This window comes from Haemorhous mexicanus, chromosome 28 (genome assembly GCF_027477595.1).
Source record: "Haemorhous mexicanus isolate bHaeMex1 chromosome 28, bHaeMex1.pri, whole genome shotgun sequence".
NCBI classification, from domain to species: Eukaryota; Metazoa; Chordata; class Aves; order Passeriformes; family Fringillidae; genus Haemorhous; species Haemorhous mexicanus.
The window spans coordinates 6239057-6262477 of NC_082368.1; the positions used below are offsets into that span (position 1 = coordinate 6239057).

The 23421-nt window shown below is 64.2% G+C and overlaps 2 protein-coding genes across 3 annotated transcripts; one reads left to right on the forward strand and one right to left on the reverse strand.

The window, feature by feature from the left end:
• The first annotated feature begins 3059 nt into the window (after window positions 1-3059).
• MRPL45 (mitochondrial ribosomal protein L45) lies at window positions 3060-10323 on the forward strand. Of its 2 annotated transcripts, none has more exons than XM_059869404.1 (8): window positions 3060-3206; window positions 3391-3586; window positions 4083-4200; window positions 5099-5197; window positions 5802-5850; window positions 6929-7078; window positions 9382-9555; window positions 9914-10323. In XM_059869404.1, the coding sequence occupies exons 1-8, from the start codon at window positions 3150-3152 to the stop codon at window positions 9971-9973; spliced, it is 903 nt and encodes a 300-aa protein (XP_059725387.1). In that variant the 5' UTR covers window positions 3060-3149; the 3' UTR covers window positions 9974-10323. The 2 variants fall into 2 exon arrangements, with proteins under 2 accessions (XP_059725387.1, XP_059725388.1); XM_059869405.1 differs by lacking the exon at window positions 3060-3206 and adding an exon at window positions 3248-3271.
• Window positions 10324-11538: 1215 nt separating this feature from the next.
• Window positions 11539-22092, reverse strand: GPR179 (G protein-coupled receptor 179). The gene is made up of 11 exons (XM_059869522.1): window positions 21248-22092; window positions 20715-20823; window positions 19786-19888; window positions 19401-19597; window positions 19224-19292; window positions 18790-18899; window positions 18057-18295; window positions 17512-17650; window positions 17189-17294; window positions 16580-16726; window positions 11539-16301 (listed from the first exon to the last, which is right to left on the reverse strand). The coding sequence occupies exons 1-11, from the start codon at window positions 22090-22092 to the stop codon at window positions 11709-11711; spliced, it is 6657 nt and encodes a 2218-aa protein (XP_059725505.1). The 3' UTR covers window positions 11539-11708.
• Between the last annotated feature and the right edge of the window lie 1329 nt (window positions 22093-23421).

The window sequence follows — 23421 nt, forward strand, 5'->3', positions numbered from 1 at the left end:
CCGCCCTGCTCCATCCTGCCAGCTCGCAGCGCCGCGGCGGGTGCGGAGCCCCGCGGGACACGGGGACACGGGCGTAGGGGGACATCGGCGCTGGGAGCTGGGCCAGGGAATGTTTTGGGATTTTATGGAATCCTGGCGGGGTTCTGGGCGGAAAGTCCCGTCTGCCCTGCAGCGAGGGAAGGGCTGGACCCCACGGTTTGGCGAGGAGGCTCCGTGTGGGGTTTGCAGCCGGGGGGATGGAACTGCACTCAGCCCGGCCGTGCCACGGGGGGACACCCCGAGGCCACCGCAGCCGGACGGCAGGAGAAGCCCAGCTGTGCCCCGGCCGTGCTGGGGGACTTTGCCAGGGCAAAAGTCCCGTCCCCTCCCGCCTGGCCGCGGCGCTGGCAGCGCGTGTGGCCGCGGGTGACTGTCCCTGGCAGAGCCACGGGAAGGTCAGGGCCAGGATAAAACTATTCCTGGAGCAGAGCTGCTCGGCTCCGCGGGAGGGAAGCCGAGGGGATTGTCTCCTCTGAGCTTTAATTCCCATCCCGGATGGCCGCGGTGTCACCGGGTGCCCTCCTGCCCTGCCGGGGGGACTCGGTGGCCGCGGTGGGCACGGGGCTTGTGCTTGGCAAGGGGCTCCGGGCACTTTCCACGGGTGCTGCCCCGCACGGGAGATGCTGGGAGGTGACAGATGCTGCTGTCAGCAAGAATCCGGAAAAAAAAAAAAAAAAAAAAAAAAAAAAAAAAAAAAAAAAAAAAAAAAAAGGAAGAAAGAGAGAAAAAGAGCGAGGCTCCACGGAGAAAGCCGGGGGGAAGCCGCCTCCTCCGCCGTGTCCCGACCAAACCGGGTTCTCCTGTAGTGCCAGACTGCGGAGGGCCCGGGGACAAACGGACGGCGTGCAAGCCAGGAGCTGCAATTAGCCCAGAGCCTCTGCAGCCACCAACCGCTGTCAGTGCTCCTTTCTAATTAGGAAAAACAAGGGAAAAAAATTTAAAAAGGGGAAAGAAAGAAAGAAATTAAATTCCCAAGGGAGGCTTTTCTTTTCTTCTCTCTCTCTCGCCGGAGTTTTCGCCGTTGCTGCCGGGAGCGGGAGCAGCCGGAGGGCACCGGCTAATCCTGCCTCGCAGGTCTGGGCCGCCGGCTTAGGGCTGGAATCTCTGGTATTCGGGAGCACGGGGACAGCAGCGCTCCGAGCTCTGGGGCCTCTTGCTCCGCGGGTCATTCCCGGGGGGTTGGGAGGCGTTTTTCCCTGGGTTTTCCCCTCTCCGCGTGTGCGTGCGGCTCTGCCCGTCCCCTCCCGCCCCACCGGGCACCTGGGACAAGTTGCACAAGGATGGAGGCAAACGTGGCCCAGCCCCTGCCTGGAGCCGGCGGGGACAGTTCGGGGCGGGTGCCGAGCCCTGATCCCAGCCCTGATCCCGCTCTCCCACGGGTCAGATCCCCACGTGGTGGTTTTGCAAGGAGAAGAGCACGGGTGGGCTGGGGACATCATCCAGTGCCATCTCCACGGCCCCATCCCAAATTTCCTCAGGGATGCTCCCAGGCCGAGCTCCCCAGGAGTCCCCCACGGGCAAGGACGTGGCTTCAGAGGGGTTCCGGAGCCCCCCAGCGCTGCCCACGGAGGTGAAACCGGCCGGGATGGCATCCGGGGCAGCCGGGAGAGCCAGCTGGGCTGGGAAAATCCAGCCCCACGAGTCGGGAGCCGTGGGAAAGCGCCGGGGCCGCGGGGCTCTGGGGCCGGTGACTCAGCCCCGGCTGCTCCAGGATCGGCTCCGCAGCCCCGGGGCTTCATCCCGGTTTTCCAGAGGTTCAACTTTTCCCACCGGGGGTGCTGCGGGAAGCGCTCTCCGCTGCTTTTGCCCCCCGCACTCCCCAGTGAGCATCACGCCGAGTTTTGGGAGGTGCTGGCGGGCTGCAGACGCGATCCCCCCAGCCAGGGGGGCCCGGCTCCCCCCGCGCCCCCCGGCCCAGCCCCTCACGGCCGCTCCCGGCTCGTCCCGGCTCAGATAAGAGCGCGGGCCGGGATCAACGGTCTCGGGCACAGCGGAGCCGTCACTACACATTAACCAGCTGTCCGATGGAGCAACGCGTCCTCGGAGCCAAGATCAACAGTCCCCAAAGCAAACTGGGAGCGGGGCCAGGCGCAGCGAGCGCGGCTGGAGCCTCCGGGCGAGCCCCCCGCCCCCGAGGGGCCCCCGGGCTTCGCACCCCCGGGCCGGGCTCGCCTTTGGCTCCGAGGGCCGGGCCGGGCCTCGCCCCGCGGGCGTGGGCGGGTGATGAGCATCCCCAGGGTGTCCCGGCGGCTCCCAGGGACGGGGTTTCGAGGGAAGAGGGTTTGGGATGAGCCGGTCTGTGTTGTAGGGTGCGGGTGCCGCATCCTGGATCGTCCCCGGGATATTCGGAGGGACCCCCGAGCCCCCCCGCGCTGCTGGCAGCATCCCGGGGGTGCCGCATCCTGGGCTGTCCCGGGGAAATCCGGAGGGACCCCTGCCCTCCTCATCCCTCCCCCACCAGCGGCTGCTGCGATGGGAAATCCCTAAAGCATGGCACAAACCCCAGGGAGCTGCTGCGGGTGCAGGAACCGGGGGGGGTTCTGCGGGGCCGGGGGGCTCTGGAAATCCGGGGAGGGGGTCCTGCGTGCCCATGGGAGGGGCTATGCAGATCTGGGGGGGAGCTTTGCGTGCTCAGAGAGGTCCTGCGGGTCTGGGGGGACAAATCTGGAGGTCCGGGGGGGCTGTGCGTGTCCAGGGGGGGTCACTACAGATCCAGGGGGGCTCTCTGCAGGTCTGGGGGGGCTCCGGCCCCCGCAGCATCCCCCGCATGGGGCAGGGTGGGGGTCCCGCCTGTCGCACGTGACTCGGTGGGGGATGGGGGCAGTGCCATCCCCCCTCCCCCACTGCCCGGGACCCCCCGCCCCCCGCACTGCACCACGCACGGGGGTCCCCCCTCCGCGCTCGGGGGTGGGCGGAGCCTCCTGCGCTGGCCCCGCCCCCCCGGCCTCCGCAGCCGATGGAATTTTCCACTCGCGGGCGCGGCGCGGGCTCCCGCCGGCCACGCCCCTTCGCTCGCGCGCGCCCCGCGCGGCCCCGCCCACACCTTCCCCTCCTCCGCGCGCATCTCGGCCCCGCCCCCCGCTCCCGCCATCCCCCGTGGCGGGGCAAAGATGGCGGCCGCCATGGCGGCGGGGCTGGGCCGTGCGGCCCCGCGGCTCTGCTGGAAGGTGCGGCCGGCAGGAGCGGCGTGAGGGGCGCCGGGGAGCGGCCGTGCGGCCGCGGGATGAGCGGGGTGGGCGCTGAGGGTGAGGGAGAGCGCGGGGAGCCGTGGCGCGTGCGAGGCGGGAGGGGAAATCAGTTCAGGCCTGGCGGTGCTGGGCTCACTCGGGCTCTGCTGTTGGCTCCCCTCAGGCCGCCGAGTCCCTGCTCCGTCCCGGGGCGCTGCCGCCCTGCGTGGTTGTGCCGGTGAGGAGCAGGAGGAAGGGCCCGCGGCTGCCCGAGTGGGCCCGGGAGCTGAGCCCTGAGGAGAGGGAGAGGCGGCTCCGGTCGGCGGCGCCGATCTTCCCTGACGAGCGCATGGAGCGCACCTTCTTCTTGGCTTGCACGGGTACGGCAGCCTGGCCGGGGTGACGTGGGAGAGAATCGGGCTGGATTCCTTCCCCACTCAGGCCTCCCTGCCTGATCTCCAAAGCTTTTGGTGCCTTGTTCTTGAATCCTGGAATCCCAGAGGGGTTTGGCTTGGGAAAGCGCCTCCAGTGCCACCCGTGCCAGGGCAGGGACACCTCCCTCTGTCCCACATTGCTCCAAGCCCTGTCCAGCCTGGCCTGAGACAGTTCCAGGGATCCAGGGGCAGCTATGGGTGCTCTACGAATTCCATCCCAGCCTCTTCCCACCCTCTCAGGGGGGAATTCTTTCCCAAAATCCCCTTTAAACTTAATTTTGAAGCCATTTCCTCCCTCTTCCCTGGGCTGAAGGAAAAGCAGAAAGCAGCATCTGTGGGCGAGCTTATCCCAGGAATTCTCTCTCAGAAATGCTCCAGTGGGAGAAGTTATCTTCTTTCCCTGGGCTCTGAGCCTCCTCCTGAGCTGCTTTCCCCCCCCCAGGTGAGATCATGGATCCCTACGTCCCCCCCGAGGGCGATGCCCGCCTGACCTCGCTGTCCAAGGACGGCGTGAAGCAGCAGATGCAGAAGCTGAGGCAGACAGCGGCCTCCCAGCTGGCGTACGTACCCCTCCCTCGCTAGTGAGCTTCATTCACCCCTCGTGCCCTGTCCTGGCTCTGTCCATGGCAGTTATTCCTCCCCCGCTCCCCTCCAGGCCAACCAGGAACCCCAGATCCCCTCACAACACCCTCAAACCCACCCAGGACCCCTCTGTGACCCCCCTTGGGACACCCAGGATCCCCCCAAATCCTCTTCAGGACCCCCCTGTGTCCCTCCAGGATGCTCCATATCCCCTCAAAACTCCTTGGGATCCCCCCACATCTACCCAGGACCCCCCTGTGACCCCCCTTGTGTTCCCTCCAGTCACCTCCAGGACACCTGGGACCCCCCCAGTCCCCACCAGGACATTCCTCTGGACCCTGAGGTCACCTCCAGTCTACCCAGACCCCCCCAAATCCCCTCAGAACTCCCCCAAACCCCCCCCAGGACATTCCTCTGGACCCCGAGGTCACCTCCAGTCTACCCAGACCCCCCCAAATCCCCTCAGAACTCCCCCAAACCCCCCCCAGGACCCCCCTGAGTCCTCCCAGGTCACCTCCAGGACCCCCCAGACTCCCCCACATCCTCTCAACCCCCCCCAAACCCCCTCTGTGAGGGGGCTGAGGCATCTCTGGATGATTTTTAGCATTAAAGGTCTGTTTCCTCCCTGCTTTTCCCATTTTTGTTGTTGTTCCCCTTCCCCTGGCGTTCCCACCTCTCCTGCTGGGAACAGCCACGCTGTGCACTCCCAATTTTTTTGGGATTCTTTGGATTTGGCTCTTTTATGACCACCTGAAGGTTTTGGCTTAGTGGGGGATCTCCAGTTCTCAGCTGGTAAAAGCTGGGATTGACTCCTGTAGGACCCAAACATCCAGGACAGCTCCAATCCTGTTCTTTCTTTGATCTTCTCCTTCCCAGCCTGCGGAAGATCAAGGATCACGACCCGGATTTCAGCACCAAAACCTTCCCTGAGAAAGCCCAGGAGATATTTATTGAGGCCCACAACTCCCTGGCAAAGTGAGGCCCTTCCTGACCCACGGGGAGCTGGAGTTTGTGAGGGGGAAAGGTGGAATTTGTGTGGGGAAAATGGGGGAATTTGTGAGGGGGGAAATGCAAGAATTTGTGTGGGGAAAATGGGGGAATTTGTGAGGGGGAAAAGGGGGGAATTTGTGTGGGGAAAATGGGGGAATTTGTGGGGAGGAAATGGGGGAATTTGTGGGGAGGAAATGGGGGAATTTGTGTGGAGGAAATGGGGGAATTTGTGTGGGGGAAATTGAGAATTTGTGTGGGAGAAAAAGCGGAAATTTGTGTGGGGGGAAAAGCGGAAATTTGTGTGGGGGAAATGCAAGAATTTGTGAGGGGGAAAAGCAGGAATTTGTGGGGAGGAAATGGGGGAATTTGTGTGGGGGGAAAGGTGGAATTTGTGTGGGAGAAAAAGCAGGAATTTGTGGGGAGGAAATGGGGGAATTTGTGAGGGGGGAAAGGGGGAATTTGTGAGGGGAAAGCAGGCAGCTGGGTGAAAGCTGGAATTTGTGGGGAGAACTGCAGGGATTTGAGGGGACAGCAGGGATTTTGAGGAACCTCCTTTCCTGAGCTGGGGTGCCCGGGTGTTCCTCTGCAGCTTTGACAAGCAGAAGCTTCACTCCCTGGTGACGGAGCGCTGCTACCCCGTGAGTGCCTGGGCTCCTGGGGGTCTCACTGGGAGGGACCAGCCCTGCACAGCCCCAGCAGTCCCTCCCAGGGCTGGGTCCTGGCTGTTGCAGTGCCCAGAATCCCTCAGGATGAGGAGCTTTTCCCTAAAACCCACCCTGGCACAGCTCCAGCCCTTCCCTGTGTTCCCAGAGCGGGGATTGGTGCCTGGATCACTTCCATGGCATTTCAAACTCTCTACAGTTCATCCTTTGCCTCATTTTTAATGGAATTTTCCCTTTTTTTTTAAGGCTTTCTAAACCTGGCAATGCCTTATTTTTTTTTCTGGATTCAGCAAGGAGCTGGGAGGGAAAACCCAAAATTCATCCACAGCCAATGAATTTTTGTGGTGTTTCTCCTTGTTCCCATGAACATCCAAACTGAGTCGTGTGAGAACCCTAGATAATGAAAATTTTAAACTTTCTGTGCTGGGGAGCACAGACCCACAAGAAAATACTATATTTGACCTAGGACCATAAAAAAACTTCCAAAATTGATTAATAACACAAGATTACAAATGTGTAGTTTGATTAGAAGTGTGGAATATCACTAAGTAAAAAGCTTAAAATTTAAAATTTTAAAATAGAACAATGTATATAAGGCAAAATGGAAGTTTTGGAACAGTAAGTAATTGTTGTTCTTCACATAAGTTTAAGTAGTATTTTATAATTAGAAAAGCGTTGTGGACTTCGTAATTAGTTAGGTTAAAAATAAAAATAAATATAATTTCTTAGTTAAATAATTTAAATTTAAAAAGACATTGTATAGAAATATAGGTAACTGTTTTGTAACTTTTTACTAAAATACTGTGAAACTGACAGCCTATAATATAAATAAAATAGTAAACATGTAAACCTAAACATAAATGAAACACAATAACAATCCAGACCTAAACATAAATAAAACCTAAACGTCTAAGCCTAGATTCCATCTCAAATCCCTCCAAACAAGGGTTGAAACAAAACCCCAGCACAGCCCAGGAGGCAGCAGAGGGGAGCTGGTTTGGGCAGGGAGGAGCGAACAAACCGCCCGTGGTGTAACTAGCCCGATGTCTGCCAGGACCTGGTGCGTGGCAGCAGGTACAGAACCATCCACTGGAGCTTCCTGCAGTCCCTGGAGCCCCCCCGGGTGGTGCACGTGCGCTGTGAGAGCATCCTCAACCGGGGCAACCTCTACGGGCAGGTGACAGTGAGGCTGCACAGCCGCCAGGTGAGCCCGGGACCCCAGGGAGGGGCTGCAGGGACACCCCCGCTGTCCCCGGGCACCCAGGAGCCTGCTCTGGGATGGACAGTCCCCATTGTCCCAGCCTCTCCTGGGAGGTCACTTGGGTCACCCAGGAGCCTGCTCTGGGATGGACAGTCCCCATTGTCCCAGCCTCTCCTGGGAGGTCACTTGGGTCACCCAGGAGCCTGCTCTGGGATGGACAGTCCCCATTGTCCCAGCCTTTCCTGGGAGGTCACTTGGGTCACCCGGGAGCCTGCTCTGGGATGGACAGTCCCCACTGTCCCAGCCTTTCCTGGGAGGTCACAGTTAGGTCACCCAGGAGCCTGCTCTGGGATGGACAGTCCCCACTGTCCCAGCCTTTCCTGGGAGGTCACTTGGGTCACCCGGGAGCCTGCTCCAGGATGGACAGTCCCACTGTCCCAGCCTTTCCTGGGAGGTCACAGTTAGGTCACCCAGGAGCCTGCTCCAGGATGGACAGTCCCAGCTGTCCCAGCCTCTCCTGGGAGGTCACAGTTAGGTCACCCAGGAGCCTGCTCCAGGAGGGACAGTCCCCATTGTCCCAGCCTCTCCTGGGAGGTCACAGTTAGGTCACCCAGGAGCCTGCTCCAGGATGGACAGTCCCCATTGTCCCAGCCTCTCCTGGGAGGTCACTTGGGTCACCCAGGAGCCTGCTCCAGGAGGGACAGTCCCCACTGTCCCAGCTTCTCCTGGGAGGTCACTTGGGTCACCCAGGAGCCTGCTCCAGGATGGACAGTCCCCACTGTCCCAGCCTTTCCTGGGAGGTCACAGTTAGGTCACCCAGGAGCCTGCTCCAGGATGGACAGTCCCCATTGTCCCAGCCTCTCCTGGGAGGTCACAGTTAGGTCACCCAGGAGCCTGCTCTGGGATGGACAGTCCCATTGTCCCAGCCTCTCCTGGGAGGTCACAGTTGGGTCACCCAGGAGCCTGCTCCAGGATGGACAGTCCCAGCTGTCCCAGCCTCTCCTGGGAGGTCACTTGGGTCACCCAGGAGCCTGCTCCAGGATGGACAGTCCCAGCTGTCCCAGCCTCTCCTGGGAGGTCACTTGGGTCACCCAGGAGCCTGCTCCAGGATGGACAGTCCCCACTGTCCCAGCCTTTCCTGGGAGGTCACTTGGGTCACCCAGGAGCCTGCTCCAGGAGGGACAGTCCCAGCTGTCCCAGCCTTTCCTGGGAGGTCACTTGGGTCACCCAGGAGCCTGCTCCAGGATGGACAGTCCCACTGTCCCAGCCTTTCCTGGGAGGTCACTTGGGTCACCCAGGAGCCTGCTCCAGGATGGACAGTCCCCACTGTCCCAGCCTTTCCTGGGAGGTCACTTGGGTCATCCAGGAGCCTGCTCTGGGATGGACAGTCCCATTGTCCCAGCCTTTCCTGGGAGGTCACAGTTGGGTCACCCAGGGGCCTTCTCCAGGATGGACAGTCCCCATTGTCCCAGCCTCTCCTGGGAGGTCACTTGGGTCACCCAGGAGCCTGCTCCAGGATGGACAGTCCCCATTGTCCCAGCCTTTCCTGGGAGGTCACTTGGGTCACCCAGGAGCCTGCTCCAGGATGGACAGTCCCCATTGTCCCAGCCTTTCCTGGGAGGTCACTTGGGTCACCCAGGAGCCTGCTCCAGGATGGACAGTCCCCATTGTCCCAGCCTCTCCTGGGAGGTCACTTGGGTCACCCAGGAGCCTGCTCTGGGATGGACAGTCCCCACTGTCCCAGCCTTTCCTGGGAGGTCACTTGGGTCACCCAGGAGCCTGCTCCAGGATGGACAGTCCCACTGTCCCAGCCTTTCCTGGGAGGTCACTTGGGTCACCCAGGAGCCTGCTCCAGGATGGACAGTCCCACTGTCCCAGCCTTTCCTGGGAGGTCACAGTTGGGTCACCCAGGAGCCTGCTCCAGGATGGACAGTCCCAGCTGTCCCAGCCTCTCCTGGGAGGTCACTTGGGTCACCCAGGAGCCTGCTCCAGGATGGACAGTCCCACTGTCCCAGCCTTTCCTGGGAGGTCACAGTTGTGTTACCCAGGAGCCTGCTCCAGGATGGACAGTCCCATTGTCCCAGCCTCTCCTGGGAGGTCACTTGGGTCACCCAGGAGCCTGCTCCAGGATGGACAGTCCCCATAGTCCCAGCCTTTCCATCCCTCCATCTTCCCTCACCGAGCCCAACCTGCTGCCAGCCCAGCAGAGAATCCCTTAAGCCCCATCCCGTGGGCAGGGACCCCTCCCACCATCGCGGGTCCCTCCAGGCCCCATCCATCCTGGGCTGTTTTTGGGTCTTTGGCAGATTCTGGCCATCTATGACCGCTTTGGGCGGCTCATGTGCGGCGGGGAGGACATTCCCAAGGATGTTCTGGAATATGTTGTGTTTGAGAGGTACCTGGTGAACCCCTATGGAACCTGGAGGATGCATGGGAAGATCATCCCGGAGTGGGCCCCACCCAAGGATCCCATCATTAAGGTGGGAAAAGGCTGGAAAATGCAAATCCCTGGGAATCATTCTGCAGGGGAAGGTGGGGGGTTTATCCACAGAATGTCCATGGAATTGCTCCCTGTGAGGTTGAGGGCCTGGATGGGGGGCTGAGGGCAAGTCTGGGATAATTTTGGGAATTATTTCCCCCTGTGCCTGGCCTCAGTAAGTGTCTCTGCCTCCCTGTGTTACTAAAAACAGATCGTGGAGAAGGGGGGGAAGAATTCCAGTGTAATTGAAGGCTTCCCATCCCATTCCCTTCTCCTGTGTCCATCTGATCCCCCTTTTTCCCTTTCCAGAGCCCTCTGCTCCCCTTTTCCCTGCTGATTTTTGTCCCTTACTTTTGCAGACCGTGATGATTCCTGGCCCAGCCCCGGATCCCTCACAGGAGCATGAAACAGTGAAGTAGAAAGTTCTGGAACGTGGACAGGGACAAAGAGGCCAGGAGGGAGGACTGGGAATGTGTTGGACGTGGCTGTGCCTTCGGGAGTGGGCTCCAGCCACGGCAGATTTGTCCTTCAGGGAGCCAGAGGGGCTGGGAGCGGGGTCTGGAGGAGCTCTGGGAAGAGCTCGGCTCCGTCCCAGGCTCCCTGTGCTGCAGCCTCGCCCTCGCTGGGTTTCCCCGAGGATGAGGAGCCTTGGGAGCATCCACAGGCCACCCTCTGTCCTGAATTCCAGGGGAGAGCCCTTGGAATATTTGTCACCTCCATGGGAGGGGTCGCAGAGCTGCTGCTCAGTCATTAAAATGTCTCCAGAGGCTGTTGGCACCGTTTTTCCCATCTGTCTCTGAGATTCCCAAACTCCTATTTTCTAACAGAAACCAGGAAAACTTTGAATCAGCTCTGGGCTGAGGGGGTGAACCCTTGGGGTTCCCCAGAGGAGCTGCAGCACAGCTGATCACTGGATTTAATTTCAGCTTTGGTTCCTCACAAGGGGCTGGCGTTGGTGGCAGAGCTGGTGCTGTCGCTGAGGGACTGGCACCATCCTGTGGACACGGTGACATTTGCAGCTGTCCCTGTTTTTCCTGGGTTGGGAAAACACTTTTTTTTTTTTTTTTTTTTTTTTTTTTCTTCCCCCCCCTTCTCTATTCCTGCTCTGCTCAGCCAGTTCTCCTCACTCACAGAGGAAAATCCTCCCTGCTCATCCAAGAACAAACCCTTTTCTCCTTCTTGTCCTGCTTTTTCACTCAGCCACTTCCAGAGCGTGGGAGAGTTTGGGGAATTTTTATTTCTTCCTTGAGAGGGATTTTGCAGAGCTGTAAAAAGAGGAGCTGTGGCTCCTTTTTGCTCCTCAGTGTTCCCTTTGGGAGGGCAGGACCTCCTCTTTGTGCTGAGCTGGGAGAGGAGCCAGCAGTGGAATCCCTGCCATGTCCTTTGGGATGTCACAGGGGTGTCACAATCCCTCTGCTCCTAAAAAAAAATCTTCCCTGGAGTCTCTGCCGCACACAGGAGCTGAGTGTGGGAGCTCAGATCCCTCCATGGATCTCAGGGCAGGAGGGGATGGAATTCCTGAGCCCAGAGGGAGGAGAGGATTGGGATTGTTCAGGCTGGAAAAGGGCATTTTTGGGGTGACCTCCTTGAGGATTCCCTGGAGGAGCTACGGGAAAGGTGGAGAGAGGGATGAGGGGCCAGGACACAGGGAATGGGCTCCCTCTGCCAGAGGGCAGGAGAGATGGAATATTGGGAAGGAATTCCCCGAGAAGCTGTGGCAGCGTCCAAGGCCAGGCTGGAGCAGCCTGGCACAGTGGGAGGTGTCCCGGGATGGGGTTTAAGGTCCCTTCCCTCCAAACCTGGGGTTCTGTGGGGCTCCCCAGCCCTGTCTCGGAATGAAAAGGGGTTTGGGGTGGAATGTCTCTTTTTTGGGGGAATGGCCTTTCCTCAGTCAGCCCCTCTCCAGCCTTTGCCACTCAGCCCCTTCCCTGGGGATATCCCAGCTCTTCCCCACCTGACAGTGAGCCTCCATGAGCACACTCGGTAGAGAATTCCGTTTATTTCCTGTATTTACACAAAATTACACAACCGGGTCCTTCAGCCGCACAGCCCAGACCCCCCAGTCCAGCTCCGGGGCTGGGCAGGGAGGATCAGGAGGGATGGAGGGGATGGACACACGGCTGGATGGATGGAGCCACGGGCGCTGGGATCCGCTCACAGCCCGCCCCCATCCCGGGCTCTGCCCTGCCCCGGGCGGGTCCGGGAGGGCTCCGTGCTCTCCTCCTCCCACGGACACACCTCCGAGCTTCTCCTCGGGTCCCAGCCGGGCTTGGCCGGTGCTGCTGGAGCCTCTCCAGCTTCCCAAGGACAAACCTCAGCCAGGCCAGCGCCAGGGCTGGAGCTGCTGCCCACCCCTGGCTGCTGGATGCTGGGCAGGAGCCGGCGCAGGGGCTTGTGCTCCCCCTGGGATCTGCCCCTGGATTTTTCCAGAAGTGTTGGAGACACAGCGCTGGCTCCCGGCTGTCCCATCCCTGCAGGGGAACCTCTTTGGGCTCCCTGTGGCTGCACACCTGGCTGGGAGATTTCCTCCTCCAGCCCAATGGGGTCTGCTGCTTCCCAGGGGCAAATCTGGGGTTTCCTGCTCTCTGTGCTGTCGGATTTCTTGGATGGCTCCTTCCCCACTGCAGATTTCAGGGGCAGCTCCTCCGTGTCCGGGCTCTCCCAGGGACAGATGGACTCTCTGTCTTTGCTCCCCTTCTCCACAGCTTTGGGGGCTTCTCTTGCTGGGAGTCTCTCCTTTCCTGGGGCTGTTCCTTTCTCCAGCTGAGGCTCAGCCACCTCCCAGGGACAGATCTCAGCTTTGTCACTGGATTTAGAGCCCTGAGACTCCCAGGGACAGATCTCAGCTTTGTCACTGGATTTAGAGCCCTGAGACTCCCAGGGACAGATCTCAGCTTTGTCACTGGATTTAGAGCCCTGAGACTCCCAGGGACAGATCTCAGCTTTGTCACTGGATTTAGAGCCCTGAGACTCCCAGGGACAGATCTCAGCTTTGTCACTGGGTTTAGAGCCCTGAGACTCCCAGGGACAGATCTCTTCCTTCAGGCTCTCTGGGCTCTGGGATTTCCCTGGGGCTGCTTTGGGCAGTGCTGAGCTCCCAGTGAGGGCTTTGGCCGGGGGCTGCTGTGTGTCCAGGCTCTCCCAGGGACAGACGGACGCTCTGTCTCTGCTCTCCAGGGATCTCTCCGGGCTGGCCAGCGCTGCCTGGCGCGTGATGCGCTTGTCCCCCCTGGGGCCCCCAGCAGGGACAGCCTTTGGCTGCGGGGAGGGAGGTTCAGCCACCTCCCAGGGACAGATCTCTGCCTTCTCTGGGCTCTGGGATTTCCCTGGGGCTGCTTTGGGCAGTGCTGAGCTCCCGGTGAGGGGTTTGGCCTGGGGCTGCTCCGTGTCCAGGCTCTCCCAAGGACAGATGGACTCTCTGTCTTTGCTCCCCTTCTCCAGAGCTTTGGAGGCTTCTCTTGCTGGGAGTTTCTCCTTTCCTGGGGCTGTTCCCTTCTCCAGCTGAGGCTCAGCCACCTCCCAAGGACAGATCTCAGCTTTGTCACTGGATTTGAGGTCCTGACTCTCCCAAGGACAGATTTCCGAGCTCTGGGATTTCCCTGGGGCTGCTTTGGGCAGTGCTGAGCTCCCAGTGAGGGCTTTGGCCGGGGGCTGCTCCGTGTCCAGGCTCTCCCAAGGACAGATGGACTCTCGGTCCTTCTTTCCAGAAGAGAAAGAGGCTCCCACTTCCTTCAGGAGTCTTTGACTTGTGGAAGGGCTTTTGCTCACCCTGGATGGATCCTCTTTGTCCTGTCTGGATTTCTCTTTACCTGAGGGCTGTTCAGCCACCTCCCAGGGACAGATTTCAGCTTTGCTGCTGGATTCAATGTCCTGAGACTCCCAGGGACAGATCTCTGCCTTCTCTGGGCTCTGGGCTTTCCCTGGGGCTGCTTTGGGCAGTGCTGAGCTCCCAGTGAGGGGTTTGGCCGGGGGCTGCTCCGTGTCCAGGCTCTCCCAGGGACAGATGGACTCTCTGTCTTTGCTTCCCTTCTCCAGAGCTTTGGAGGCTTCTCTTGGTGGGAGTCTCTCCTTTCCTGGGGCTGTTCCTTTCTCCAGCTGAGGCTCAGCCACCTCCCAAGGACAGATCTCAGCTTTGTCACTGGATTTAGAGCCCTGAGACTCCCAGGGACAGATCTCAGCTTTGTCACTGGATTTAAAGCCCTGAGTCTCCCAGGGGCAGATCTCAGCTTTGTCACTGGATTTAGAGCCCTGAGACTCCCAGGGACAGATCTCTGCCTTCTCTGATCTCTGGGATCTCCCTGAAGGAGATTTGGGCAGGGGTTTGGCTGGGGGCTGCTTTCCTTTTTCTGGTGCTCTGGATCCCACTTTTTCTTCCCCTTTGGGAGTGCCACGCGTGTCCTGCCTCAATCTCTCTTTCCCTGACGGAGCTGCAGCCTCTTCCCAGGGGCAGATCTCTGGTTTTGGGCGCGGCTCATCCTCCACCTCCCAGGGACAGATGTTTGCCTTTTTGGTCTCCGTGGTTCCAGCCCGCTGGGGTGAGGGTTTGGGCAGAGCTGGGGCTTTCCCTGCGAGCCCCATCCCAGGCTGTTCCACACCTCCAGCTTTGGGGGGTCCCTGCTCCGGCAGAGCCCCCTCTGTGTCCCAGGGGCAGATTTCTGCTCGGACACTCCTTCCCTGTTCCCGGCTGTCCCACGGGCACACCTCAGCCCTCCTGCCCTCCGCTTGCTCCGGGGCCACTTTCGGCAGCCCTGGTGCTTTTTCCATTCCCGGAGAGCGCTGAGAATCCCCCTCAGTGCCGCCCTTCCCCGGGCAGGTTCCTGCTCTGGAGCTGGGATCTGCCCGCGTTCCCGCAGCCCTGAGCTCTCCCTGCGCGCTCCCGGCCCCGCTCCGGCTCCTTCCAGGGCCCGGCTCGGGCTCGGGCTGGCTGCTCCCCTCTCCCAGCGCCCTGTCCGGGCTCTCTGGGGTCCCTCCGTCCTCCCGGAGAGCGATCGCCTCCTGGCGCAGCAAGGCTCCCCTTCCTGCCGGCATTCCGAGCCATCGGGGCGGACAAACCTCGGCCCCGCTGCTCGGGGTGGGCTTTGCGGGTCGCTGCTCCTCCTCCGGGGGGTCCCGGGGCTGGAAGGACCTGCCGGTCCTCTCGAGCTCCTCAAGTGTCCCTTCCTCCGCTGTGACCTTAGCAACGTCCTCCAGATCCGCTGCCGGAGCTTCGTCCCCTTCCTGGGGCTGTCCCCGTGCCACCTCCGGGGGACATTCAGCTCCTTGCTGGCCCGCGCTGGGTGGCTCCAGACCAGTCCCCGCGTCCCCTCGGGCAGCGCTGGGCTCCTCTGCCGCTTTGTCCCCATCGCCTGTCCCCGCGGCCAGGCTGTCCCATTGTCCTCCTGCCCCGCTGTCGCCCCAGTCCGCGGCTTCCCCGGGGGTGGCGGCGTTGTTGTTGTGCTGGAGGGCGGGGGCCTCGAGGCTCTGCCCGCTCCCCTCGGGGCTGACCCCCCCCAGGGACCCGGCCGAGGCCTCTGCCAGGCCGGACTTCTCCCTCCTGCTGCTCCCCCTCTTCCTGAGGCTCCCCTCGCTTTTCCCTTTCAGGATGCTCTTCCCCCTGGAGCGGTTGAGGGCTTTGATGGCGAGTCCCAGGCTGCGGAAGCTCTTCGTGGGGGGCGGCTTGGGGCCGGGGCTGGTGGCCGCTGTGTCACCGGGGGTCCCCGACTCCGCTGCCTCGGCCGCTTTTTGTTTCCTGCCCAGGATCTCGTCCTGGACCAGCTCCCAGGGGCAGACGTGTGCCGGGGCGGCGGTCGGGGTCAGCAGCCCGCCCTTCCCTGCCGGGGGGGACGCGCGCTCCGGGTCGTCCCCTGCTGTCCCCCGCGCCTCTCCCGCCTGTGCCGGGGGGCCCGGGGGTGGCTCCGGGCCGTCCCCGAGCGTCCCCGAGCGCTGCAGGCTCTGGTAGCGGACGGGGGGCGGAGGGGGGGTTTTCTTCACGGTCACCCGCACCTTCCTGCCCGGGTGGGCGCTGTCCACGCTGACGCTCTTGATGGGCGCGTAGGTGACATGTTTGTGGCCCTTGGCATCGCCCGGCGCGGCCGCGTCCTCCTGCGGGCCCCTCTCGGCGGGGCTCGGGGCTGTCGCGGTGTCGCTGGGGACCCCCGGGGCCGGCGCGGAGAGGTGGCGGCCGCCGTGCCACTGGTCGCGGGCGGCCCTGCGGGCGGCCAGCAGCGCCGCTTCCCGCGCCCCGGTGACAACGCTGTGCGACTTCTGCAGCGGCGGGGCGCGGCCCGGGGGTCGCTGCCAGTGCCCCGCCAGGTTTTGGGCGCTGGCCGATTTGCACAGGAGCGGGGCGGCGTCCAGCGAGTCGCTGTCGGATTGCTCCAAGTCGGTCACCGCCGCCGGCCGAGGCTCCTCGGGCGGGCTGGGGCTGGGCGACCCTCGGCGGGGCTCCCGCGGGGGCCCCTCGGAGCTGCGGGACTTGCGCAGCGCTGAGGAGCGGCGCCGGGAGCTCTCGTCCCGCATCCTCAGGCTGGTCCCGGCGGCATCCACGAGCCGCTTGGCCGAGGAGCTGCGGCGGGACGGGGTCCCCGCCCGGTCCCCGCCGCTGCTGCGGCGGGACGCGCTCTCGGCCAGCTCGGCACCGCTGCGGCGCAGGATGGAGCGGGCGAGGCTGCGGCGGGAGCTGCGCTTCTTGGCCAGGTGCGGATTGTTGGTCGCCATCCGCCACGTCTTGTGCACCTCTAGCTGTCGGTAAAGCTTCTTCAGCTCCTCCTGCGCCGCGGGCGGGGGGACGCGGCAGAGAAAAGGGAGAGAGGAGAGCGCCTACAGCGAGGGCTGCGGCCGGGACCGCCCCGCCGAGCCCCGGGTTGTCCCGGTGTCCCCAAAGCCCCCCGCGCTGCCCAGAGGACGCAGCGGGTTAGCCCACCCGGGTGGGGTCACCCTGCACCCCCTCGTCCCCTCCCTCTGGTTTGCATCAGGAAAAGATTGCGAAAGGCACCTCTTACTCTGCACAGCTAGCGTCAAAAGAAGGTCCTGAGTGTGCCACCCACCCGAATGTCATCGGGGTCGAGACTGTGCTCGCTCCAGGCGGACGCGATGCTGCTGTTCATGCAGGAGCCCGAGCGCCGCATGTCCAGCTCGTCCTCGTACACCTCGGCCGTGATCTCCTCCCGCAGCGGCGAGCCCGTGTGCAGGAACTGCGCGGGGACACGGGGAGTCACTCGGGGGTCCTGCCCCAGCTCCCCGAGCCTCTGGGTCAGTGTTAGCGATGGAATCAGGGAATTGTGGAGGCTGGAAAAGCTCTCCGAGGTCAGCGAGTCCAGCTGTTCCCCCAGCGCTGACAAAGCCGTCACATCCCCACATTCTGGAGCCCTTCCAGGGGTGGGGAGTCCACTTGTTCCAGTGCCTGATCACCCCTTCCGTGAGAAATTTCCCCAGTATCCAACCCAAACCACCCCTGGCCCAGCCTGAGGCCGTTCCCTCTCCTCCTGTCCCCTTTCCCTGGGAGCAAAGCCTGACCCTCCCCAGGTCCTGTCAGGGACTTGTGGAGAGCCAGAAGGTCCCTCTGAGCTTCCTCTTCTCCCAGCTGAGCCCCCCAGCTCCCTGAGCCTCTTGTGGTGCTCCAACCCCTTCCCAGCTCTGTTCCTTCCCTGGAATACCTTGGGAATGAAGAGCAGGGCCAGGGTCATGGTGATGGTGCCGTGGGTGTGAGCGAAGAAGAGCAGCAGAGTCCAGTCCGGGTGCAGCGAGGGGACAATCAGGAACCTGGGAGGGACCAGGAGGGCAGTGCCAGCTCCCACCACAGCCCCTCCCCACCTCCAGACCCCACAACTCCCCCTGCCTGGCCACCCAAACCCTCCCAACTGTGGGTGCCTGAGCACCCAAACCCCTTTCCTTTGGAGATCCAGAGCACGCAGACCCTCCCCACCTTGGCACGGTTCCTGAGCATCCCCGGGGTGGGAACCTCGGTTCCTGGCCCTACCTGACCACGTGGAAGGTGGCAGAGACCATCAGCTCGTTGTGGAGGGCGATGCCCATGTAGCGGGGCTCGTGGAAGGCCGAGGGCACGGCACGCGTGGCGTAGCACAGGAAGCTGCCCCAGAGCAGGAACAGCATCTCGGCTGTGGGGCAGAGCAGGACACGCCCTGAGCGGCCACACCCAGCCCCAGCAGCTTTTGGGGCGCTCAGCTGCTGCCCACCACTCTCACCCTGGAATGTGCTGGGTCAGAGCCGGGTCTGGAGCATCCCCCGGCACGGCCTTACCAAAGTTGGGGACTCAGCCCCAGGGGATGCTCAGGGGGGAGGGTGGGAGGCAGCTGGGGGACCCCAACCCTCCTTAAAACCTTCAGGAGGATTAAAGGGACAAGGGAGTGCAAGCCCCACAATTATGGGAGGGGGTCCATGGGGATCCCAGGTCCTTGCACCTTTCAGGAAGATTAAAGGGACAAGGGAATGAAAGCCCCACATTCCCGGGGTGGGGTCTGGGGGCCGTGGGGACCCCCAGGCCACGCCGGGGGCCGGTCTCACCAATGACCATCATGTAATCCCAGCAGTCGTGGCCGCAGAGGGAGAAGTGGAGGCCGCGGCTGGTCTGGGCGCGGATGACCAGCGGGATGTTCTTGCGGGCGTTCTCCAGCATGCCGATGGTCCAGGCGGCCAGGAACCACAGCACCAGCAGCAGGATGGGCGCCAGCAGCCGCAGCACCCGCCCGCTCGACACGTAGGGAGCGCGCTGCGCCGTGCGCGACAGGAACACCTTCAGCACCCTGCCGAGGGCGGGAGGGTGAGCCCCCCGCCCGTCCCGCCGGGACCCCAGTCTGTCCCACTGGGACCCCGGCCTGTCCCAGTGAGACCCCAATCCATCCCACTGGAACCCCCGCCCGTCCCACTGGGACCCCTGCCTGTCCCAGTGAGACCCCAATCCATCCCACTGGGACCCCGGCCTGTCCCAGTGAGACCCCAATCCATCCCACTGGGACCCCTGCCTGTCCCAGTGAGACCCCAATCCATCCCAGTGAGACCCCCTCCCATCCTACTGAGACCCCAACCCATCCCCTTGTGGGGGTCCCAAACCTTTCCCACTCTGGGGGCCCTGAGCTCCCAGCCCTCCCCATTGTGGGGGTCCCAAGCCCCCAGCCCTCCCCACCACAGGGGTCCCAAAACCCCAGGCCCCCCAAGCCCTCCATAGCATGGGTGTCCATAGCACCCAAACCCTTCCCTCTGTGGGGGTCCCGAGCCCCCAGCCCCCCGTCCCAGCTACCTGTAGAGCTTGAGGGTGATGGTGCCGTAGACGATGGCGAAGCCGAGCATCCGCACCCAGCGCAGGACGATGCAGCGGAAGATGCTCGGCTTGAAGTACAGGATGAACACCTGGAGCGTGGGACACAGGGATCCGGGCTGGATCCCACCTGCCCCAGCCTCGGGAGCCACCTGCTTTTCAGGCCAGCCCTGTGCCACCCTCCCCCGTGACCCTGCAGCACTCGTGCAGGAGGGGAGAGGGGATTTGGGCAGGGATTAGTTCCCGCAGGCAGCGGCAGAAAAGGGATTTGGTTTTCTGAGAAGGTTTATACGGCAGCCCCCAGGGACCGTGCCAGCAAAATTAACAATTAGGTGGAACCGTGCCCTGCGTGGGGCAGCTCCATCCTGGAAACCCATCCTGGAGCTTTCCAGCCCTGGGGACAGCTGGGTACTCACAGGGAAGTAGAGGAGGAGGGACCCAAAGAGGATGGTCTCCAGCAGGATGATTCCTGATGTCCGGATCCTCTGCAGGGATACCAGCGTGAGGCCGCAGCCTCGGAGGGGACAGGGCCAGGGCAGGGGATCCCTGACCCTGCAGGGTTTGGGGGGCAGTGGAGCAGGGGGACAGCTTGCCTTGCTCCGTCGGAAGTGGTAGGACACGAGCATGCTGAGGAAGATGGCCAGCATGCAGCAGGCCTGGCACGACAGCACCGCTGCCCGCAGCACCTGGTCCTCCTGGATCAGGCAGGGCGTGTCGTCCTCACAGGTGGCACAGCCTGGGCGGCACGGCTGGCACCCCAGCCGGGACCCCCCCTCTGTCCCTGCCACACCTGGGGACAGAGCGGTGGCCGGGTGGGGTCATGGCATTGGGGTGGGATCAGCACATCCCGGGGCCTGGTGGCACCCCCCACACCAGGGCACGTGGTCTGTGTCCCCAAAGCCCCCCAGCCCTGGCTCCCACTGCTATATCCGTGTGCCACTGGGGACAACAGGGACCCCGGGGCCTGGTGGCACCCACCTGCCCAGGCACCGCTGGCCACTCCGCCGGTCCCATAGAAACCCGGCTTGCACCTGCACAGGTACCTCCCGAGGACGAAGCCGCGGCTCTCCTGGGGGACACACTGAAGGAGACAGCCTGAGACACGTCCCCCACCCCCTGTGTCCCCTCTGTCCCCAAATCCCCCTGCCCCAGGGGCTCCAGCAGCCCCCAGCTCACGGGTACCTGACCCCACGCCAGCCTCCCCCACAGCCGTGAGGAACCAGTGGTTAAACATTTCAGAATTAAAGCCCAAAGCTTGGCCCCAAATCCCTCCCTAAAACCTAAATGGACACCTAATGCAGCCGAGCGCCCTAATCCTGCCCAGCCGTGACGGCAGCCCCGGGCCGGGCCCTGCTCCCTAATCCCCCCCGGCCGCATCCTGCCCCGGGCGGCCGCGCTGGCGGCTCCGCTGGGCATTGTTGTTCCCTGGAGGGGTGCCCGGCGCCGAGCCCGGCCCTCTGGAAGGCATCGCTGGTGGCAAACAGGAGCTGGCGACGCCTCTCCCGCCTGGGGACAGCTCTGGATGGACCCAAGGCTGGGCGGCTGCGGGGTGTGCCCTGCCAGGTTGTGCCAAGCCCCGAAACGCTCGGGCACGGCTGGAGGCACCGCGGTGATGCTGCCACCGGCTGCCAGGCCCGTCCCCACCGTCCCCGCGGTGCCCGGGCAGGGAGCAGCCGGGTCACACGGCGCGGCTGGCGGTGGGGAGGGAAGATTTGCACAATAAACCTCTCACCGCGGTGCGGGAGCAGCTGAGCGAAGCAGATGGATCGCCCGGGAGAGGATAAAGCTCAGCCCGGAGGGAGGGACGCGGGGCACGGGCAGCCCGGCCGGGGGTCCGGGTAGTGGGGAGCGGGGTACCCCGGTCCTGGCGGGGAGGGGATGGGGCGCGGGGTGCCAGGGCCCGGTACCTGGGTGCTGTTGAGGTCACAGCGATGCGTGTCCGAGAACCAGCCCGGCCCGCTGGAGCACTGGTCGATGGCCACGTCCCGCAGCTCCACGTCCACCCGCACGACCCCCCTGTGCCCAGGGACGGGGTCAGCGCAGGGGGTGGGAATGGGGCCGTGTCCCCGTGTCCCCGCTCTGGGACTGATCCCAGCTGACCCTCCCCTCCCCACTGCGGCTCCCCGTGCAGTGGGTGCAGCAGGGACCCCCCAGTCCCGGGAGGGGTCCCAGCCGGGCTCACCCACCCCCAACGCAGCAGTGACAGGGGGTGGCAGCGCACGGTGGGCAGCACAGGGGACACCGATGGGGGACATGGGGTCACCCCCGTGCCTGGGGATGTGTACAAACCCCTGCGCACCTGCAGGCACAATCCGAGGAACACGGGCAGGGCACCGGGGACCCCCCGGTGTGGGTGACACATCCAGCTGCACCCCCAGCCCACACACGGGGCACCCCCACCCCTTTTGACACCCTCCAAACCCCTCCGGGCTCCACTTACTTGAACTCGGGGCTGAGGTCGGGCTTGAGCCCGTAGAAGGCGGAGGAGAGCGTGACGGCCCAGGTGGGCAGGAAGCGGCCCTCGCGGCACTCCAGGAACGGCGGGGACCAGCGCACGTGGCCCGCGTCCCCCACGTAGCTGTCCCCCCGCTGCCACTTGGGGGTCTCCAGGCTGCGCAGGTCATTGCTGAGCACCCGCTTGCGGAGCGCCGGGACCCGCTGCGACTTGAGGGCGTTGAACCACTCGTTGTCCCAGCTGAGGTTGCCCAGGCTGGGAGCGGCATTGGACACGTCCTGCAGCAGGATCTGCCCGTCCCCCTTGGTGGCCTGCAGCATCAGCCGGGGCTTGGGGGCCAGCGGGTGGGCGTCGAGGGCCAGCACCGCCCTGCGCACCCACGGGTGCCCCTCGGCCAGGCTGCGGACCAGCGCCTGGTACCACTCCACGTCCTCGGCCACGCTGGCCTCGCGGATGTCGTTGGTCTGGAAGAGCATGTTGAGGAAGTTGGCGGCGTGGGCCAGCGCCTCGGGGGCGGCTCTCAGGGCTGCCCGCAGCGCCGGGGGGGGCCCGGGCCCGGGGGCCCCCGCCGCGACGGCCCCGCTGCAGTTGGCCCGGGCCAGGCGCTCGGCATCGCCCGTGCGCAGGAACGCCAGCGCTGCCGCCGAGCCCTCGCTGTCCCCCGGCGCTCCCGGCTCCGCGGTGGGCGCCCACGAGGATGAGGGGGCCGGGGACCATCCCGCCGGCCGCGGGGGGCTCCTCTCCTGCGGGCGCTGCCCCGCCGTGAGCGCGGCGACCTGCACCAGCACCGCGTGGAAGCCCCAGAGCAGCGGCCACCGGCACGGCCCCATGGCTGGGGCTCAGCGGAGCCCCCCGGCCCCCGGCGGCCCCCCCGGCCGGCCCGGGGGGCGCATGGCGGGCAGGGACCCCGAGCTGCCCGGAGCCGGCCCCGCGCTCTGCCGCCCGTTCTTCTCCCTCGGCGATGCCGGAGCAGACGTCACCGGCTCCAAACCGTGTTCAGCGGCTGGCGCTGCCCGGAGCCCCCCCGCCCGCCCCCGCGCTCCCGCTCGGGCCTCAGCCCTGCCCGGAGCCCCCCGGTCTGAGCCCCGTGGGGACCGCGCTCCGAGTCCCGAGGGACCCCGCGCCCCGGCCCCTCGGGCTGGCCGTGATGCAAGCGCATCCTGATGGGAAGCCATGGCAACGGCAGCCGGAATTTTCCTGCCCGTATCCCCCTCCCCGCGGCCCCTCGGCAGCCGGGGGGAACGGGGCGCCCTCGGGGTCCCCGTACGTTGGCGGGATCCAATCCCGCAGTGCCCGCCCCCCCCGGGCCATGGGGTGGGAATGGGGGTGGGAATGGGGGGTGTCCCTGTGGGGCTGGGGTGCTGGGTGCGGGCAAGAGCGGGATCTGAAGCCCACCCCCCAAAAGTGCGATGTCCCGCGCAGCAGACCCGGGGTACAGAGGGGAAACTGAGGCACGGGAGGGTGCTCAGTTTCCTTGCTCCAGCCTCAAACAAGCATGACCTTCCCCAGCCCCAGCCCGCGGGGAGCTGTGGGGAGAGCCGGTCCCTGTCCCCTCTGCTCCGGTTGGGACGCGCTGCCCGCCAGAACCGAGCAAGAGCCGCGCAGGGCTCGCGGTACGAAGAGTTGCGTGCCCGTGACTCAGTTTCCCCCACCGCACCCCTCGGTCCCGGAGCGGGGGATGAGCCAGATGGGTCACGGCCGGAGCTGAGTGTCCGGGAGCCCTCGCAGCTCCCCGGCCCCATTATCCGTGACCCCCCCGTCCCCGTGGGTGCCGGGACCGCGGTGGTGCCGGGGTTCGGAACCGCTCCCGCCCGTGGGTACTCGGGGCTCGGAGCGGCTCCCGGGGCTCGGAGCGGGTCCCTCCGTGGGTGCCGGAGCCACCCTTGGGTGCCGGTGCCGCCGGTGGGTGCGGGGGCTCGGAGCGGCTCCCTGTGCTCGGTGCGTGTCCCGCTGCCCGCAGGGTGTCCCCGCGGGTCCCCGCGGCCCCTCCACCGGCGGTCGGGGGGCTCGGGGGCGCGACCTCCACACCGGGGAGGGACCACAGCCACCGGGAGAGGCGGGACCGGCACCGGGGGGCGCGGCCAGCGGCGGAAGCGCGGGGGCGGGGCGGTGGCGGCGGCGGCGAGGGGGGGGCGCCGCGGCCGTACGAGGGCGGCGGC

Bases quoted from the DNA above. Each gene is read 5' to 3' on its own strand.
- MRPL45 (XM_059869404.1), top strand. From the start codon at position 3,150: ATGGCGGCCGCCATGGCGGCGGGGCTGGGCCGTGCGGCCCCGCGGCTC. The intron at 3,587-4,082 runs GTACGGCAGCCT...TCCCCCCCCCAG, and splicing joins CTTCTTCTTGGCTTGCACGG to GTGAGATCATGGATCCCTAC. The intron at 4,201-5,098 runs GTACGTACCCCT...TCTCCTTCCCAG, and splicing joins ACAGCGGCCTCCCAGCTGGC to CCTGCGGAAGATCAAGGATC.
- GPR179 (XM_059869522.1), bottom strand. From the start codon at position 22,092: ATGGGGCCGTGCCGGTGGCCGCTGCTCTGGGGCTTCCACGCGGTGCTG. The intron at 19,293-19,400 runs GCAAGCTGTCCC...GTATCCCTGCAG, and splicing joins ACCACTTCCGACGGAGCAAG to AGGATCCGGACATCAGGAAT. The intron at 16,727-17,188 runs GTATTCCAGGGA...GTCCCCGCGCAG, and splicing joins CCCTGCTCTTCATTCCCAAG to TTCCTGCACACGGGCTCGCC.